General features: G+C 48.2%; 6 protein-coding genes across 6 annotated transcripts; 4 read left to right on the top strand and 2 right to left on the bottom strand.

Annotated features, from left to right (window-relative positions):
- Positions 1–235: 235 nt before the first annotated feature.
- F9C07_2202991 (glycosyl hydrolase family 71-domain-containing protein) lies at positions 236–4,106 on the top strand (the record flags this gene model as incomplete). The annotated part of the gene is made up of 6 exons (XM_071509550.1): positions 236–341; positions 688–770; positions 822–1,463; positions 1,517–1,864; positions 2,431–2,494; positions 2,566–4,106. 6 exons carry the CDS (start codon positions 236–238, stop codon positions 4,104–4,106), a joined length of 2,784 nt encoding a protein of 927 aa, XP_071366532.1.
- Positions 4,107–4,512: 406 nt separating this feature from the next.
- On the bottom strand, positions 4,513–6,419 carry F9C07_10739 (putative integral membrane protein). Its single transcript, XM_041292122.2, has 5 exons — positions 5,820–6,419; positions 5,649–5,753; positions 5,203–5,576; positions 5,073–5,140; positions 4,513–5,000 (listed from the first exon to the last, which is right to left on the bottom strand). The coding sequence occupies exons 1-5, from the start codon at positions 6,015–6,017 to the stop codon at positions 4,588–4,590; spliced, it is 1,158 nt and encodes a 385-aa protein (XP_041146442.1). The 5' UTR covers positions 6,018–6,419; the 3' UTR covers positions 4,513–4,587.
- A 4,500-nt stretch (positions 6,420–10,919) lies between these two features.
- On the top strand, positions 10,920–12,238 carry F9C07_10740 (proteasome maturation ans ribosome synthesis protein Nop10; the record flags this gene model as incomplete). Its single annotated transcript, XM_041292116.1, has 2 exons — positions 10,920–11,663; positions 11,723–12,238. The coding sequence occupies 2 exons, from the start codon at positions 10,920–10,922 to the stop codon at positions 12,236–12,238; spliced, it is 1,260 nt and encodes a 419-aa protein (XP_041146441.1).
- A 366-nt stretch (positions 12,239–12,604) lies between these two features.
- On the bottom strand, positions 12,605–13,018 carry F9C07_2232833 (H/ACA ribonucleoprotein complex subunit 3; the record flags this gene model as incomplete). Its single annotated transcript, XM_041292111.1, has 4 exons — positions 12,605–12,627; positions 12,689–12,768; positions 12,821–12,909; positions 13,007–13,018. The coding sequence occupies 4 exons, from the start codon at positions 13,016–13,018 to the stop codon at positions 12,605–12,607; spliced, it is 204 nt and encodes a 67-aa protein (XP_041146440.1).
- A 709-nt stretch (positions 13,019–13,727) lies between these two features.
- F9C07_10742 (putative tRNA-splicing endonuclease subunit Sen2) lies at positions 13,728–15,173 on the top strand (the record flags this gene model as incomplete). Its single annotated transcript, XM_041285955.1, has 1 exon — positions 13,728–15,173. The coding sequence occupies one exon, from the start codon at positions 13,728–13,730 to the stop codon at positions 15,171–15,173; it is 1,446 nt and encodes a 481-aa protein (XP_041146439.1).
- Positions 15,174–15,572: 399 nt separating this feature from the next.
- Positions 15,573–19,913, top strand: F9C07_2067510 (BRCT domain protein; the record flags this gene model as incomplete). The annotated part of the gene is made up of 3 exons (XM_071508723.1): positions 15,573–15,632; positions 15,693–17,307; positions 17,503–19,913. 3 exons carry the CDS (start codon positions 15,573–15,575, stop codon positions 19,911–19,913), a joined length of 4,086 nt encoding a protein of 1,361 aa, XP_071366531.1.
- Positions 19,914–19,996: the final 83 nt, after the last annotated feature.

Genomic DNA, 19,996 nt, shown 5'->3' with positions numbered 1-19,996 from the left:
GGCGATATCTATGTTGTTCTTCGGTTCCCGAGAGGGTCCTGTGCGGTCAGATGAGGGGGATCCTGTCCCTTTTAAGATTCCTTTAGCCCGTCTCTGGCGTTTGGGATATCTCAGGCTTCTGCTTACCATTTGAATTTGTTCAGCATCCTGTATTGATGAAGGGTTCATCTTGACCTCTCTCTCTTCTTCCGAGATCTCTGGCAGCCACGTGATACTTCACTGCACAAGTTCTACAATGAAACAACATCTCGATCGTATTCTCGACCATGTCCATACCCCGGAGAAACTCCGTCACCATCATCACCACGACCACCAGCAAGAGCATCAACCCCCAGTACAAGGTTGGTGAATTTCCGCTCGCATTTCTGTATTCTCAAGAAGAGAGATCAGACCAATTGGCTCTCTTCTATACTCGGTCCATATTGTACTCCTATGCTATCCTACACTGCAGTATCCCAAACCTAGTTTTTTTTTTTTTTTTTTGACTCGAAGTAACATCCTCCTCCTTTTGCGTTCAAGTGTTTCTTTCAAATCACGCGCATTGTTTGCAAAAACGGATGTACATCCAAGGCTTGTGTTTTTCAAATGTCAATGTTTGAAATTTGGCTGGAAATCTCATCATAAACTGGACCTATTTATATTTCTCATAAAGGCTAGGAGGCTTATCATACATTATCTTTTCGCTAGCAGTTCCACCCGTTGTTGCTCAACATGCGCCACAGGGCGTTCCCACGCCGCCTGGCTCGCATAATGTCTTCGCCCACTTCATCGTAAGAGAAAAGCTTCCTCGAAAAAGAGCGTGCTATACTGACGGATACTAGATCGGCAATGCGTACTACATGACGCCAGATCAGTGGGAGTTGGACATTATAGAGGCGCAGAAAGCCCACATTGATGGGTTTGCATTGAACATTGCACCGCAAGACCATCACACCGATCGAGCCCTCCAAGCAGCATATGATGCTGCTGAAAAGATTGGAAACTTTTCCCTGTTTATATCGTTTGACTACCTTTCCGGTGGGCCCTGGCCGGCAGATCGAGTTATCACTATCGTCAATTCGTATAAGAATCGAAAGGCGCAGTTCCACTACGAGGAGAAGCCACTGGTATCGACATTTGAAGGTGTCGGCAACGCTGGTGACTGGCCGAATATCAAGGCCGCTACAGGTTGTTTATTTATCCCCTGCTGGACAAGTATGGGACCAGCTGGTATACGCAATGTTTTAAATGATATCGATGGTGCTTTTAGCTGGGATGCTTGGCCAGTTGGTGCAGAAGACAAGAAGGTGACAAACGACCTGGAATGGATGAAAGCTCTCTCAGGTAAACCATATATGATGCCCGTCGCTCCCTGGTTCTACACGAACCTCCCTCAATGGGGAAAGAATTGGCTCTGGCGTGGAGATGATTTATGGCACTATCGCTGGAAGCAGGTCATTGAATTGCAACCGCCTCTTGTCCAGGTATGGTCACCCTTAATGATTGCCTGAGATTTCCATAGACTTATATTTACCAGATCTTGAGTTGGAACGACTATGGAGAGACGCATTACATCGGCCCAGTCTACGAGGCTGGAGTGCCTGAAGGGGCTTCGCGATATATCGCTAATCACCCTCACGATGCATGGCGAACTTTTCTGCCTCATTATATTGACGGGTACAGACGGAACATCGCGAACCACCACAGTAACCCAGCCAGAACTTCCCTCCACCAAAAGCATCCCATATCCTATGCAGAAAAGATTGTATATTGGTATCGATTGAACCCCGGGCAGTCGGGTAGCGCCGACGGCACAACCGGTAACAACCCAGGCATAGGTCAACCAGAAATGAAACCCCATGAACTCTCTCAGGACAAGGTGTTCGTTAGCGCATTCGTCACTGAGCCTAGCGAGGTCCATGTCCAAATTGGGCCAGGTCCACATTCTGTTCTTGATGCCGCCGCACCTGGTCTCAATCATGGATCTTTCTCCTTCAAGGGGCAGACAGGACCTGTCAGAATCTCTATCGTGCGAGGTAACCGGGAGATTGTAGCAACCACCGGGCCAGCGATTACTGAGCAATGTGCGGGTGGCGTTGTAGATTGGAATGCGTATGTTGGTTCAAGCAGTTAAAGGATGATAAGGTGTATTCAACCACTGCAGGCTAGATACAACATGTACGCTTCTTGGCGTCGATTTTTTTGCGTGACACTGTTTTATACTCTTCTTCATGAATTCCCCATCATATCAAGATATTTCCAATGTAGATGAATACTACCACAGTACTCCGTAAAGTAGTAGAAAGCATGCATCCAATTGCATCATTTATTGAGCATGTGACGTAGAACTGCCGTCTTGGCGGATCAGCGTGCCTGAGGTTGGTTTTTGGTTCCTGAATATGGTTTATCAGCTTCCCCGATAAGGCGTGACCGCAATTAGCTCCAGCTCAGCTGCTCTCTCCTCCTTCTCACTCTTCTAGACCCTCCCCTACTCCTTGCCTCCTCCTTTCCTTTAGTACCAATCCTCTTAAACCGCATTCCGACAATATATCTAGCCTTTAAACTAAGAAATTTTCCAACTCCTAGCCTTCGACATGACCAAAAGGAGTGTCCTTGATCTCCGTGATTCTGCCATGGCTTATCGCCTGTCGGCCCAGCTTCCTGAGCCCTCCCCAGCCACCATTGCAACCCCAGTGGCGAGGAGTGGCCCCTTCGCCCCGGAAGATTACACGAAACCATACTGCGAATTCATGACAGCAAACCCCACGATCTTTCACGCCGTTGATGGTTTCACCAGGCAGCTCGAAAGCCAGGGATACAAGCGCCTTCCCGAGCGCGAGACGTGGAACTCCAAGTTAGAGAAGGGTGGGAAGTACTACGTCACTCGGAATGGTAGTGCTTTCATCTCATTCTCAATTGGAAGAGATTATAAAAGTGGCAATGGAATGGCCATTGTTGCAGGTCATATCGATGCACTCACCGCCAAATTGAAGCCCGTGTCCAAGCTGCCCAACAAGGCTGGCTTTTCCCAGCTCGGAGTTGCGCCCTACGCAGGCGCTCTGAGTGACACATGGTGGGACCGCGATCTCTCAATAGGTGGCCGTGTTCTGGTCCAAGACTCCAACACCGGGAAAGTCGAGTCCAAATTAGTCAAATTGGACTGGCCCATTGCTCGGATCCCAACCCTGGCACCTCATTTCGGGGCTCCCTCGCAAGGCCCCTTCAACAAAGAGACTCAGATGGTGCCTATAATTGGCGTTGATAACTCCGATCTTTTCCAGCAGCAAGCCCCATCCAAGATAGATCAAGACAACGGGATCAAACCTGGTACATTTGCAGCCACGCAACCGGAAAAGCTTGTCAAAGTCATATCCAAGGAGCTTGGTATCACAGACTACAGCTCGATTATAAGCTGGGAGCTGGAGCTGTATGACAGTCAACCAGCACAAGTTGGTGGCCTGGACAAGGACCTGATTTTTGCTGGTCGCATTGACGATAAGCTCTGCTGCTATGCCGCTCAGGAAGCTCTGCTTGCCTCATCCGACAGTACTTCAACTAGCTCTATCAAGATGGTCGGTATGTTTGATGACGAGGAAATTGGAAGCCTGCTTCGCCAGGGAGCTCGATCCAACTTCATGAGCAGTGTCATAGAGCGTATTACGGAAGCCTTCTCACCCAATTACGGTCCTAACGTGCTGTCTCAAACTGTGGCGAACAGCTTCTTCGTGTCTTCGGACGTCATCCATGCGGTCAATCCGAACTTCCTTGGTGTCTATCTTGAGAACCATGCTCCCCGTCTGAACGTCGGTGTGGCCGTCTCGGCTGACTCTAACGGCCATATGACAACAGACAGTGTGAGCTACGGATTCATCAAGCGTGTCGCTGATCGATGTGGCTCGACCTTGCAGGTCTTCCAGATTCGTAATGACTCCCGTAGTGGCGGGACTATTGGACCCATGACCAGTTCTCGCATTGGCATGAGGGCCATTGACGTGGGGATCCCGCAGTTGAGTATGCACAGTATCCGTGCGACTACCGGTAGTTTGGATCCGGGATTGGGTGTGAAGCTGTTCAAGGGCTTTTTCGACTATTTCGAGGAGGTGGACAAGGAATTTGCAGATTTCTGATGCGCTCCTCTGGAATACTAGGAAATGTTTCCATCGATAAGTATGCACTATCTGGGATTCCGATGTTGGATCTGTAATACCTATATCTATATATATATTCTATAGAACTGTTCAGTTTCCAAAGCAATGTCTCAGGATACATGTATTCTTCTTTGTTCTACTCACCTCGAATAGTTCTCTGCGCAGTTCATTGCAAATTCAGGACATGTTTTGGATGTTGCTCGGTAATCTATTAAGGATTTGGTAAACTTGTATATATACAAAAGGAACAAGATAGAGCAACACACGGCTAAGAAGAGACTCAATAGAGTATAAAGAAGAGCAAACGACGTGAAAGCGCCTGCGACGAAAAAGAGTAATCGTAAGGGGAAAGAAGAAAACAAAAAACACAAACGAATGGGATATCTCTATTAAAATGCCCCCTTCTCACGTGGAGAATGAAGTCTCACTATCTCCCCAGAGCAGCTTCACAAAAGCCCTATCATCGTGAAATGGATGACCCAACAGCGGTCCGCACCCTTTCCGAAGCATCTTCCATACTCTTCGTTTCCTTCAGCACGAGCTTCTCCTTGCCGTGAATGTCCGCCTCGGGGACAAGGGTCAGAACCCTATCCGAATCAGCACAGTGACTTCCGAATTCGAGATCATCCATCGCCGTGATGGTGGTTGAGACTGTTCCTGTTCCTGCACCACCGCCCCAGTATGTCGGGGGTCGTCCGTGCGAGAATCGTCTGTTGCCGTAGCTCCGGTTGTAGCTTCGGTTACGGCTGCTTAGGGTCGATAAGAGATGGGGCACGATGCGGGATACGAGAGGTCGAAGTGTGGGGAGGCAGGCGCAGATGATCCCTACGTTGCATTCGATGGCGGACCAGGAGGCGGCGCCGACGTTGTCAACTAGTATTTTTTATTTTTGTTAGGATTGATGCCCTCCTCGGTTTCTGTGCAGTGGCTTTGTGGGAGACGTACAGGTTGGATCTGTGGAATCGGAGATCTTTTTGAGGGCGACCAGACGACAGATGCTGGTGATGCATACACTAGGACAGCTTGTTAAATATGGCCGATAAGGGTACCGATGAGAGAAGATAGGTGGGCTTACAATCCGCCCAATGCAAAAACTGTGATCAACGCGATCTTCTGTCTCTTAGGAAGATCTAGTTTCGCTAGAGCCGGGATAGGAATGATCAGAATTACGAGATCGGTGGTGATATGCATTGAGGCATTTGAGAACCACAGTCCTTTGTCGTCCAAGCAGTACCCTTCCAGGGTCTTGTCCCAGAACTTTGCCAAAGGGATGCAATTGAGAAAGCCACTCAGAACTGCCCAGGATCCATAGATGCCGAGTATACCTAACATGACCCACGTGATGAGACGCATGCGTCTGGTAGGGAAGACGCGGAAGTACTGCAAAAGGATAGAAGCTTTGGCGCATAGAAGTGCGGCATTGTAGAATGGGATGGTAATCCAGAACGCCTGGATAGATGTCAGTCATGTTAGTCTTGACGTGCTGCAGTTGTTGAAGGCTGCAACTCTGCCTATACTCACTTTCATTTGTTTAAGGAGGATGGGTGGTGGGATATCAGCGCCATGCATACCCATTCCGTTCAAGGCTTCTATGATATAAAAGGCCATGAAGACATAGGAGAATGTCTGGATCGGCACATTAGCGCTGAGAAACCGTGTGTGGGTGCCAACCAGACCATAGTGATAGCTTACCAGAGCGAGCATGACCATATAATCGTTCGACTCCATGCGCTTCATGATGCCGGCACGCGTGTAAACTCGGGCAAAAACGAAGATGGTTGCTAAGCTGGTGAATGCAATGCTGATTGCCATTCCACTCTTGCCTCCACTAGAAAGGTATGACCTGTCGTCACCCCGCGGGTGCATGATGTGTTGAAGGCTCGTACTCATAGTAGCAATCCACAAAAGAACAGTATCTTTACAGCTTTGCGTCTGCAGGGGAAAAAAGAAAAAAGAAAAAAAATAATAACAAAGCCCCGTCACGATTAGAATCTCAATATATATCTGGAAGGGTAGCAGTTCGTGTGATAACCGAAGTCACTCAACCATAGCACAGGCCGCAATGGCCCTCATGTACGCCGTAGTACTCGGTGGTACATTCAAGAGGGGAACTCCCACGGGCAGCTAGCTGAGGAATGAGTTGAAATATAAACGTCACTCGAGACCCAGAAACGGCCAGGATTCATGAGGGATAGACCCAGATAAAGCACCTTGTCCATGAAGATCCTCCTTGTCTCATTTGCTTCTCCAGGTTTGCGGGTCTGACGCTAAGGCAATGACAGGGACTAGGGCTAAAGTCTCATGAGGACAAAGGAGAGACGATGGGAAAAGTAAGGGAGAGATCGAATAAGCTAATCATAGGAGGCATTGACTGTAGTAGCTTTTGACGTTTAGCACGTCGATAGATAGAGTTTTGCTTTTCCCTTTTTTTTTTTTTTTTCTTTTTCTTCTTCTTCTTTCTTTCATTTTGATTTGATTTGATTTTGCTTTCCATGGCTTGAAGCCTTGAACTGGATTGTGGAGCTAAGGAGGGCCCCTGCGACATAAGGATAGCGGCGAGTTCCAGCCCTTTGGACTCGAACCCGAGAATGGATTCAAATGATCGACAGTGACAGTAGCAACTAGTCCAGGAAATAACCCGGTCCAGTCAGAAAGGACGAAGGATAACGGATCGGCGACGTATCCAAACCTTCCAGAAATGTTCAGCGCTGCACATATGCAGTGACAGCCATGATTTGTGCAGACAGAGGTACTTTGTAACTCGATCTTAACCTACGCACGAACAAAAAAAGTAGTCACAGCTGTATGTCTGACAGGTTTCTGTCGTGATGTATACAGCGAGCTCCGCCCAGGCCTGAGGGTAGGTAGTACGATCGTGGCGACGAACAGGATTCATGCCCTAGGGGGCTGCATCCGGAACTGTCAGGGATAATTTCCTCCCGGCGCACAGCCCAAGCAGACTGCAGTTTTATTTATTTATTTGATTTTTTTTTTATTACCCTTTTCTTTCCTGGCGAATTCTTCCAAGCTTCACACACTCTAATTTACACAAGATCGTTCCTGACATCACTGTTCCTCTCGCCCTGGAAAAGGAGTATCTGGTTAGGGTGAGGCTATACTTGGTAGGGTCTTCGAGCAAGGGATGCATGTATACCCTTTCTTTATACCCCCTGGACCCAGGAGAGCTCAACGGCTCTGATTATGCTTTCTATCGTTTTGAGAAGTCCCGGTGAGAGACGCACAACTTAAAAGGAACTCGGCCGGACCAGTTCGGGAGAATACGATAAGTCAAATTCCCTGGTATGGTCTTTGAAAGGGACGGGGTTTCCGCGAGTGACATAGCCACATTGAATAACGCACATGCAGGGGGGTGGAAAGTACCGTACAGCTGGATCTTAACTTCCATATGCAGATGCACGGATAGTCAGAATTAGTCGCCATGCGATTATCGTGTCGTTGGTACGATGGGACGGTGGTGGCCCGTGAGTGTGGAGTGTGCGTCAATGGAGTTGATACCTCACAAATCTCCCCCACACCACAATACTAAAACGAAGATTTTTCACAATAATATCGTTTCGTCATGAGAGATTTATTCGCAATAATCGACTGCTGAGTTTGCCGTCTGTTGTCTCTCGCTTTTATGGACGCGGTTGCGTAGTATCCCTCCTAGTTCGGATTGCAGCTTTGGGCACAACAGTTCGAGTCCGAAGATGATGGCGTCAACTCTACTGGGCTAAGAGACCCCTATGATTGGAGGCTTCTAGCGAAACGCCTCGTCTTTTTCAGGTAAGCGTTGGGCTCATTGAACTTAACGTCGAGGTACGTTGACACTGTCGATCTAGATTTGCTTTATTAGAACTTCAGCGTGGTTTTACTCGTGGTACCGAGAATAATGGGCTACTAATATGCTTAAGCTTGCACTAAAGATTTTGACATTTACTATTGAAGTAAAAGCCAGTCACAGCCATTAGTTCAGAGCCATCGATAGCTGGGATACTATTGCCTCTCATTATTCCATCCCCAGTAGCACATGTGAGATGTTTGCCCTAATGGATATGGATTGGCTTAACCTTATCGACAGGGTAGGGCACACCAAAAAAGATTGACGAAGCTACGAAATCCCATGTGGGTGCCTAGTATATCCTAGTAGTATGGGATATAGAAGAATATGATAATGCAGTGGAATTAATATGTCACATAACTCCATCTGCAGGAGTCTGTGCGAGACTGCAAGAGGCACCCGGTTGCCTGGTCTGGCTATTTATATATCCAATTGCAGCTTGATATTGTGATCATTATTTTTGTTCTTTTCTTCCCCCCTCCCTTGATATAATGAGTGAATCATTTTTTATGTGGATCAAACCAAGCAATTCTTAGCCAGGTCGCTGAAGAATCTGCACGTTGACATAATCGTCTCCTTTCTCTTCCTTTCTGTTTCGCGTCACCAACTCCAATCCAGTAGCGTTAGCTATGAGCATCATAGCACCCACCACCGATTCTTGCCAAAAATCCAACCCTTCAGGAGGCTCGTTCTTCCCCAATGCAGTTGAAATTGCATCGGGCCATCTTCCTTGTCCTTTTTGGGATGTTATTTCTGCTGTGCTACGTAAAGTACTACCGTACCTTCGTAGACCATGCAAGACCAATGGTCCTAGTAGCGCAACGACATGGATGTATATTCATGTACAACTAAGGATGCAGGATGCATTACTACCTATGGCCTGACCTTGGAGACCTTGTTATCGGTTGGTCCCTGGTAATTTCTTTTCTTGTCCTCTCTTCCCTCCCCTTTTCTCGACCATTAGGTAGCAACCCATCCAAGTGTTGTAACATAGAAGTATCCATGGACCACGCAAATATATGCTGAAGAAAGCGTTGATGGGTGCCCAGGTGGCACGAGTTGCCATACGGTATGTACTGTACCCTGGCAACTCGGATTATGCTCTATTCTCTGAAGGACACGATCTTCCAATGCGTACCATCAGTTGCCGAAAGACTGAGAGATGTTTCCGCTGTTCGGTTCATAGTCCCATCCCGGCATCGTGCCGTGGACTTTTTACATGTATGCCCGCATTGAAGCATAACGCATAGACTCTATTGATTGCTTATCCCGCAGGACTATAGATCTGGATCGTCAAAACTTGGGATTGCTTTTGAATTGGATTTTGTCGCCTTTAGGCCATCCGGCATCCGGATTGCAGGTATGCCTATACATCCACACCACTGAGGCAGTACAGAACGGCTAAGGGAGAGCAGTTCTTTGCTGGTCTGATATGATGTAGGCCTCTGTTTCGTCCTGAAATTGTACCCTTAACAAGGCGAGCGATTAGGTCCATGACTTCGTCAACTGCATATATTGATTGTATGGCATGATATCGACATTACTTGGTGGGCCAAGCCTTCGATCGCCGATGGGTATGGGAAGCGCAATTCATGAGAACGTGGTCGATTGCTTCGCAAGAGAGAAATAGAGAAGGGGGGAGGTGGGGAAAAAGAAACAGGGAAACAAAAATAAAATAAAATAAAATAAAAAAAGTAAAAATTAAAAATTAAAGATACTTTGCCCCGTTGGCTAGACTCGCTACGTCCTGCCCTATTCTTTTTTTCCGCATGCAGATCGAGGCATTATCTAGATTGTTTGTTACTGGCGCGCGCTATGGAGAAGGTTACATATAGTCGACGCCAATTACGAGGATCACCGGTGACCATAGTACGTTAGTGTTCGCCATTTTATGGACATAGTTACATTCCGAGGTTGGATCTATAAGTACTTTTGAGTCTTGGGGATACACAGTGTCAACTGTAACTAAACGGATACAGCCTCTTTTTCTACCTGTCAATTTCTCCCGTCATCACTGATCGATTGCATGTTCGCTGAAGACTCGGAGATTCCTTGCCGGGATTTTTCCAGGATACCAGCTTGGCCATGGATCGATCAGCCCACCGAACGGTCCAGATCGAATGTCAACCAGAATAAAGATCCCGGTCGTACTTTCTCTTTGTTGACATGGTCGATCACGTCCCATCAGGTCGAAGCTAATTCACATACCTGGTGATCTTAGGACGAGCTTAACGGTTGAGCCGATAGACGGTTAATCTGAGTTTCGCTACTCAGAACTTGTACCGGGTCGAGTACTGGTACTAGTACAAGCCATAGTATCCTGTTGGTGCTTTCATGCAACTGGGCTTTCTTTGTTGCGCAACATCGTGAGTCGTGACCGTCCCCCGTGACATGTCAAGTATGGCGGTATGGTGATGAATGATCCATGTCTCAAGCTTGCATGATGCATTATCTCCGAAGGATTATTTTCCTGCAGAGATTTGTACGAGTTCAGCTCTCATTTATTTGAATTATATTTTTTGAAAACTTGTTTGTGTCTTTTTCTGAGGCCAGCGGATATGCATGTTCGTAATCTATCGACCTGTACCTATGTATATGTGCATCAGAACTCAATGTTTTGGTAAAAGTCGTACTAGTACAGTACATACCTACTACTGGTACAGTATGGAGTACTAACCTACTAGTTGTACTAACCTACTAGTTGTACTAGTACCAACTAGGTACTGGTGTTGGGTAGGTACTGTACCGTATTTGGCGGATCCAATGATTTGTCGGCCACTGATAAGCCCGCGCTAAGATAAGGATAGCGCACAGACCAGCTAAAATTCCAGCGAAATCACCCATTTTGGCGGGCACCGTTTGAGACCAACTGACCACAACGTCCTACAGATTTCGTTCGCACGTGCTATTTTCTCCGTCGCTGGAAGACTAGTACATCAGAATCACCAAACATGGCGGATACGACATCGCCGCCCAAGCCCGTCCACACCATCGTCCTTGATGCTGGCCCTATTCTGAAGAATACCCCGCCGTTATCCACCCTTCTCGCACAATGCGAGGAACTTCTCATTACTCCATCGGTGGTCAGTGAAATTCGCGATCCCGATGCCCGTCTCAGAGTTGAAACGATGTATCTGCCATTCTTAAAGCAACGGACTCCGACCCCGAAGAGCGTCAGTGTATTGAGCGAATTCGCCAAGAAGACTGGCGATAGGGCCGTTCTGAGTAGAACTGATATTGAGGTTCTGGCGCTTGCATATGAAGTAGAATGTGAAAGAAACGGTGGCGATTGGCGGCTGCGCAGCGTCCCCGGACAGAAACAGGTGAATGGCAAGCCACCCGTTAAGGAGGAAGAAAAAAAGCCCGAGACGGCGGATGAGTCTGGCCAGATTGAGGAGAAGGTCGAAAATCCCGAAGTTGATGCGGTTGCGGAGGATCTGAAGAACACGGCTTTAGAGAAACCGGACGAGAAGTCACAGGATGGAGTCACCGCTGCCGCAGAAACCAAGCCAGTCGAACAATCAACCCCTCAAGAGCCTCAGGAAGAGGACGACGAAGCCGCTGACTCGGACGGCGGAGAATGGATCACCCCTTCAAATCTGAAGAAGAAGCAAGCCCGCGACGAGGGTATCTCTGCGTCGGCGACACCGGAGCCCAAGGTTATGCAAGTCGCGACGATGACGACTGATTTTGCGGTAAGCGCATCCCATTCCCCATGTATGTCACCTATACGTCGTGGCTGACTATGATTTAGTGCCAAAACGTATTACTCCAGATGAACCTGAACCTACTGTCAACGACAACCTTGCAGAGAATTCGCCATCTTAAGTCCTTCATTAAACGCTGTCACGCTTGTTTCTTCACGACCAAGGACATGAACAAGCAGTTCTGCCCGCGCTGCGGAAAAGACACCCTTACTCGTGTCTCTTGCACTACCGATGCCAATGGGCAGTTCAAGATGCATCTGAAGAAAAACATGCAATGGAACAACCGAGGAAACGTATTCAGTATTCCCAAGCCCACCCATGGAAGCTCTAGTGGGAAGTGGAAAGGAGGCGGAGGTAAAGGTGGCTGGGGAACCGAACTCGTTCTCGCCGAAGACCAAAAAGAATATGTCAGAGCTACCGCCGAAGAAAGCCGAAGACTTCGGAAGGAACGGGATCTTATGGACGAGGACTATCTCCCCGGAATCCTGACTGGAGAGCGAAGCAAGCATGGTGGTCGGATCAAAGTTGGCGCTGGTAGGAATGTGAATTCGAGGAAGCGGTAATCATGCTTCGCTGTCCTTTTTGCATGGATATTGGATTGGAGTTTGGCAAAAACAAAAGTTCTACGACTACTTGTCTTTTCCTACACGGCATGGGTTATGACGATGGCCGATTTGTGACGGTCCATAGAGCACATAGGGCATATATAAGGGTATAGATAAAAGTGGATCTTCTCTATACGAGAGGCCGGACTATTATGACCGAATATGGGCAATACTTTTGGAAATCCCTCATGCAAGTGGTAGGTATTGAAGAGGCCCCCCGAAAACGTCTCATATAGATGTCCGCACGTAACACCATTCGCCAAAAGAACATGATTTCCAAACAGCACCTATAAAACAACCTAATTTATCCCATGATTCCGCGCTCTACAGCTCGGAGGTTTGCAAATCTGACAAAAGAGAAGTTAGTCGTTGGTCAAAGCTAACCCTTAGGAGCGAGGGTTTTCATACCCTTCTGCTGGGTCAGGAGGAGACCAAATCTCTTCTTCAAGGTCACGCGGTGGCGAGAGTACTTGTCATCGGGCGAGAAGCTTTCCTATTGTTAACCACAATATCTCCGATATCGATCGAATGAACCCTTACCGAGCAGGATGAGCGCTCTTGGTAACCTTTCCCTCAGGGGAAACCTTCTTCAGGGTATACACCCGCTTTCCCTCAGCGTCCAGAGTGTACTATTAAAGATCGTATTAGTTCCTGCTACTCGTGCCCGAGCTCCAATGATCATCTATTGTAGGGTGGTGTAGAGGCGTTGCATTTGTGGGAACGTACCATAAGATGCATCCTAGTGAAACAATGGTCAGCGATGTTCATGCCAGTCGAATTTTGCAAAACTTAACTTACTTGAATAGAGTTGTTTAATCGGTTACTGGCGAGGAAGTACAGGTTCTGAAAGGATTTCACTGCCCGTGAAGTCCTCCCGCAATCACCAAAACCCAATTTTTTTTTGCCAAACTTGATGCGCACGGGCCACGCATAATGCTTAGTCACCCTAGCCTTTATTAGGCGGTTCCAGAAATTTTTCTTTTCTCTTCTGCAATCCACCAGTTTTGACGTTAGGGCAAAAACAAGAGAATTGGGATGATAATGAACATCCATCGTGACGTCGCAGTATGACGATGTTTGGATATCTCTTGCTACTTGTCTATTGTATTTAGTTATTCACGGCTCTTGGTAACAACCTGTCCGTGACTGCGTCACAGGCTGCGAGCACCCAGAAAAAAAAAAGTTTTTCTGGTAAGCAAATGCAACTTGAGTCAGAAGGAAGACTTGTAGTTGATCTCCGGTGATGACACCAATATACCTAAACCTAGGCAATGGCACCTTGATTTCTTCGCTGTTGTCGATGAAGTGGTTTAATTGACTACAACGGTATCTGAGGAGAACAACCAACGTCGAATCTTTTGCATCGTCTCGTAAAGAAGAGTTCCATGCTGACTCTTCCCTTATGTAGTATACTATCAATACAACTCTTTTTTCTTTGACATTAGTTATGGCTTCTCAATCCACTGCCCCCGAGGCTGCAGCTGCCGCTGTGAAGTCCGAGTCTACAAACAATAATGCCTCCCAAGGTCGTCCTGGCCGGTTCTCTAGGCCCAATTACAGACAAATTCACCGTTTCCCTCTTCCTCTCAGTGTGCATCCTCTTCCTCCTTTAATACCACATAACCCTCTGTCCATCGTCAGCGTGCTACTCTCGTATTTGACATACTTGATTGCTCCCCCACACGATGAAGTCTACTCGGCCTACTTTGATTCCGAGACATCATCCGTTCATGTTACAGATGCCAAAGCTATCCGAGCATTGTGGGAGATGGGCTTCTTCGGTAAAGGAAGTTTGAGTCGAAGCGAGCCTAGTTGGATGGAACGGGAGAAGAAGAGGAGAGGATTACTCGGTGGTGTTACAAGTGAAGAGGTTACGCGTCAGCGAAGAACCGAGCGTCGTGAGTTGAAATTAGAGAGAGCAAGGATGGAAAAACTAGCTATCGAACAGAGACTCATGGCGGAAGCTGCCGCGAGGGAAGCCGGCAACACATCGATTGATCAGTCGGCTTTGCCACCATCCGCAGATGGTGTCACTAGTAGTATACCTCCTGCTACAGAGAAGTTTTCCCTGAGGAAGGCTAGGGAGGCTAAATTGTCTGAGTCACAACGACCGGTAGCACAAACGGAGGGAGCAGATACCCCCAACGCCCCTGATATCTCTCCCTCCAACGGGAGCAAAACTGTACGGTTCTCTTCAGTTGTTCAGGCAAAGGAGTTAGTTTCCGATTCGAGTGTCGTGCGTGCGCCCGATCCGGCAGTTGATGAGCAGGGAACGGAGGATGAGCCTTCATTGAAGAATGAAGAACACCTTCAACTGTCTAACGAGGAGGCTTTCTTTCTGGTATACGGTCTTGGCGCTCTACAGATCGTCGATGGCAAACGAAATGCCGTTTTGTCCCCCCCTTCTTTACTGTCTCGGTTCTGTCAGCATTCATACTGCCCTCCTCGTGGTCTTTCATCCAATTTAGAACCGGACGATCCTTTCATGATATCCTACATTGTGTATCACCACTTTCGGTCTCTTGGATGGGTTGTGCGCTCCGGAGTGAAATTCGGAGTGGACTACCTCCTCTACAATCGCGGGCCTGTCTTCTCGCATGCAGAGTTTGCAGTTGTGATCATACCATCATTTGAGCACCCTTACTGGTCCGAGACCGAGGAGAGGAAGGCTCATTGTGCTAGGAAACAGGCGCGCAGCTGGTGGTGGCTCCATTGCGTTAACCGAGTGCAAGCTCAGGTGAAGAAGAGCCTAGTGGTCTGCTACGTGGATGTCCCACCGCCTTTGTTCGGAGAAGCCAATGCTCCGTCAGAGGATATCGGCGCTCTTCTTGCCCGTTATACAGTACGAGAGATGTTGATCAGGCGATGGGTGCCAAACCGGACTCGGGACTAGTGTGGTGTCCTCTTTTGTTTTCCATGTATTCTACAAGCTATCTATCTTCGGTTCTATCTGAGAATGACCGGTTTTCCTCGTCCGGACGGTAACCGGAGGCACTTGCTAGCGGCCTGTAACCTACTCCGTATGTAAATCAATATCCACTGATATCCGCCATGTACGTCAATGTGAACGCCAATAAAAATCCTTTGAGTGACCCCAAGTCGACCTAGTCCTATAACGGTATTATTACTTGATCACGTGAGAGACGCGTTTCGCGCTCCTTTGGTTCCGGAGGTCGAGAACAACCTGTTACGAGTATTACCTAGGCATGTGAAGGCGAGGGGTGTATTTAAAGACTTTGGACGATGAATTATCGACAATTCCATGTCTAATAATCTACCGGTTAAAGGGATTATGGAGACCCAGGATGACAGTATCGATATCCCACTGTTGCAACGCGTCGCGTTGGGACGAGTGAGTGGTCACACTGGTGGCGCTGTGATCTCGATTGCTCTAACACCAATCATCTGCTAGGAACCTGCACAATCCCAGTCGTTAATACCTGGTTCCGAACTTCTCAAGATTATCCCCCATCACAACGTCGTCGAAGAGCACTACTCTCAGATCTCTAATGGTTGTCAGTTGTCTACTGGCCAGGAGGTCTCCCAGAAATCCCTGTCTAATCATCCCGAGTCACCCATTCAGGAACAAAATGCTAGAAGCTTGACAAACGCTGCTCGATTGCCCTTTAAACAAAGAAGACAAGACCCTGCAGCTGGATTGCACCCCTCTAAGAAGATGAGCTCTGCAGACACGGTGCCTTCAGACACCCAAGTCATCTCGCAATCGGTTTATGACGACCTTATAAGACAGAACCAAGAAGCTGCTGATAATGGCTCGGACAATAATCTTGCCGATAATGCAACTTTGAGGACACTGCACGAAGGTGATATTGGCCATGTGGATCTGCTGGCTGGGTTTGACGGGTCAAACACCGATGCAACCAATGGCGAAGATAACGAGGATCAGAGCAGTTTCAAACTCGGGGAGTCATCCCCCATGCACTATCAGCCGAATCTCTTTCCCGAGTCCCAGCGTTTTGTGTCGAAGACCCCGGCGACAACAGTGAAAACAGGGCGTGTCGATGGCTTTGCTACAGTGACCCCCACAGCATCGAGGAATCCTCTTGCGACGGAGCTAGAATCAAGCGGCGGTATCATGGCACTAAGCCAGGTATTCAAAGCAACCCAGGCCCCTTCCTCTCCCATTGTCCGTGGCCAACAATCCGATCCGATGTCTGACCGGCCTTCACCTAACCTTCCTATTCAAAATCGTTCGCTTGCTACAACTCTGTCCTCGCCGTTAAATAATATTGCGGCAACCTTTCCCCGGGATTCTTCAGAGCCACATCTCAATTATATCACCATGCAAGAGTCGCAGGCGCAACGGGATATAATCCTACGAGAGAGGATGACGCGCTCTGCAGATTATATATACTCGGGAGATCAGAGTGACGGCGAGTTTGACAAAGAACCCAGCTTCGTGGAGCGCATAAGGCGACAGAGAAATATCGATGAGGAAACTAGGGAACAATTGGCCGGTCTTTCAGCTCCCCCAAGAGCAGCAGGTCACAAGAACTCAGATGAAACGAGCAAGTCACCTAGCAGAATCGAGCACCAAGGAAACGCTGCTGCAGGTGCAACCAGTGAAGAGGAGACGGAACAGGAGGATGAGCTTTGTCAACGGATGTGTCGGTCTCCAGACCCAAATCCTTCAAATGAGGAGGATAAGGAAAACCATAATGATCCCTCTACAACCCCGCTGGCTGCCGCGACCAGTGCACATGATCGCCTCTCTCAGGCACTTGCTCTTGATGGTGCCCCATCTCCTAGCTGCAGAAGTTCACTACAAGGTGCTGCAGAGTTCCATTTACCTCACGGTGCTGCTGACGAACAACCAGATGGTGCTAGCAGCTCATCCCAAGTATATATTGTGAAGGACTCTCAACGGTCCCCAGGTCCACAGGACGAGGTAAATCAAGGAAGGAATACTGCAGAAATATGGAACGTGAACCAGACCCAGCCTTCGGGCTCACACATTTGCACAAAGCATTCTCCTGAGAAGCTTGTGTCTCCTGCGAAACAACTCCGTATACAGTCAACTCCTCCCTCAGCCTCCCAAAGGAGTCGAGTATCGTTTCAACTGGATGACGACCGTATAGTGGCTCGATCCAGATCGAACTCGATCAACCCACATCGTTCTCATGAACATCCACCGAGAAACCCCATTGCCCAGGAAACTAGCGTAATGCAATCTAGCAATTCAACTGTGCATGAATCTATAGAATTAGGCGACAAAGCGCCGACATCCGATATCAAGGAGAAGTCATCTTCGATGCCGTCTCGCGTGGCTGAAACACCTGTTCAGCGTCCGAAGACCTTTGCAGATGTGGTGCCAACGACAGCTATCCCAGAAACGAGCCCGAATCGATTCTTTACTCAAAGCTGGGCAAATGACGTGAATAATGAATCGATGGATCAAGAAGACGATGACCTCCCTCCTCTTTACTCATCCACACACGAACGAGGATATCATTCCCAGCCAGTCAATTCGAATAGCTCGTCGCCAGTAAAGAGCATCTATAACTCCAAAATTCTATCCAGTCCAAGTGGAAGACAGCGTAGAGCACTGACAGAAATTGCAGCTGATGCTTCGCCTCAAATCGGGACGGGAAACTTCGACGTTGATATTAACATATTATCCGCCGACGATCGAGAGTTCAGATCCGCTGTCGCACTGTCTCCAGTTCCACCAAGAAAGAGACGGCGTGGAAATGATGGGCAAAATGTCTTCGCCTCTGACCCAGTGCTTCCTATTACACCCCGTGCCGCCACTTACTTTGCTCCCCTAAAGGAAAATGAAACAATGCCGGCCCGGGACCCCAAGCCCGAACAATCAGTGACGAAGCCTAAGGAAGCCTTTGAGAAACGATCACGAGCTTCCAGGCGAGCGGAGACAGTATGGGATGTTGATGATTCTCCCCACTATCATTTTTCACGGAAGGAGCGCGCGCGGCTGTTCGGTCTTCCTCGTATTCTCGAGCAGAAGGCCAAGGAAGCCCATCATTCCGAGGAGAGTACTGATGCGCAGCTTGTCGCTGATCAAAACTGTTCAGAAGCCACATCACTTCCCACGGAACAACATGTTGAAGCTTCTAGAGACGAGCCATCAGAGGATCTCATCGAAAATAGCACCGCTAGAGGTGACTCGGTCCCTGATGGCGATGTCGCAATTGCACTAAATCAGGTTCTTGCAGCCTGGAGTGGAACAAAGCGTGCATTTTACCCTGCAACCTGTTTTGGAAGACCATTGGGGACTTCACAGTCCCGTTATTTGGTCAAATTCGAAGACAGTGCTCCCGTTGAAGTTCCCATTGGAGCTGTGAAACGGCTCGAGCTACGGGTTGGAGACGCTGTGAAGGTCGATATGCCCAATGTGCCAAAGGTGACTCACATTATCCGAGGCTTTGAGGATAAATTGAGCATGGAAGACCTTGAAAACGAGGCATCCAACGGCATTATCCGTATGACAGATGTATACGGCCATTCGACTGTCGTTTTAGGACAAAAGCAGCGCAAGAGCCTTACACGTGAAGGACTTGCAGTTCCCGAGAATAGTGTCAAAGTCCCAATATCCCGCATATACCTGGATACTATCCTCTGGAACCAACTCAAAGATCGGACATATAGCTACAGCTCTGTACATGCACAGTCAGAGAATAGACTTCAAACACCGTCTGATCGACACACCACACCAGCTTCACCCAGCACTCGGTTATCCCGCAGTATTCGTTATTCAAATGGTATATTCGCTGGAATGGTGTTTGCCGTGTCTTATGGGGAGAATGATGAAGCAAAGACTCGGATTACGCGGATGATATTGGATAATGATGGACGTATTCTTCATGATGGCTTCAATGAGCTGTTTGATCTACCGTCAAGCCGCCCAGTTGTTACGCCATCGAAATCACCAACCCCAGCCGCGAACAACAACAACCAGTTTCGTCTCACTGGCGGCGCTGAAGACGTGGGCTTTGCCTGTTTGATAGCTGACAAGCATTCTCGCCGGCCAAAGTATATGCAGGCACTAGCTCTCAACCTTCCTTGTCTCTCGGACCGCTGGATAGAGGACTGCGTAGCTCAACGCCAGGTTATAGATTGGGAGATGTATTTGCTTCCTGCTGGGGAATCCTCGTATCTCCACGGAGCGACGAAGTCAAGATTATTGCATCCTTATCCTGCTACGCAAGCACGACTGCCTGAAACCATTGCTGCCCGACCCAATCTATTGCATGGGCAGTCGGTGCTAGTCGTGATGGGCCGCGGGAAAGCTGATGAAGAGCGAAGGAAAGCGTATCTCTTTTTAACGTATGCGTTAGGTGCTTCTAAAGTCGAACGTGTACCTGATGTCAAGTCGGCTCGGGGAGTCCTTGATCAGGGTGCAACTGGAACTGGATGTGAATGGGATTGGATCTATGTGGATAATGATGAGAAAGCCTCTGCCATAGCCACCATCCTTGGAGCCTCTGTCCCTGGCAGCCAAAAGGCTTATCCTGCTCAGAGGTCAAGAAAGCGAAAAAGGAATGGATTAACCGAGTCAATAAGTGGCAGTGATCTTGGTCTGAGCACTAATGTCAGGATTGTAGGCAACGAATTTGTCTGTCAAAGCTTGATCCTGGGGAGGTTGATTGATTGACAGCTCCGACCAATATACCCTTTGATATTCGGTGTTTCATGGTTATACTTACTGTTTGAAAAGGATTATAGATTTGACGAGGA

This window comes from Aspergillus flavus, chromosome 4, assembly GCF_009017415.1.
Source record: "Aspergillus flavus chromosome 4, complete sequence".
Classification (NCBI taxonomy): Eukaryota; Fungi; Ascomycota; class Eurotiomycetes; order Eurotiales; family Aspergillaceae; genus Aspergillus; species Aspergillus flavus.
The sequence above is the reverse complement of the archived record's forward strand: the minus strand, read 5'-3'. Positions and strand labels throughout refer to the sequence as shown.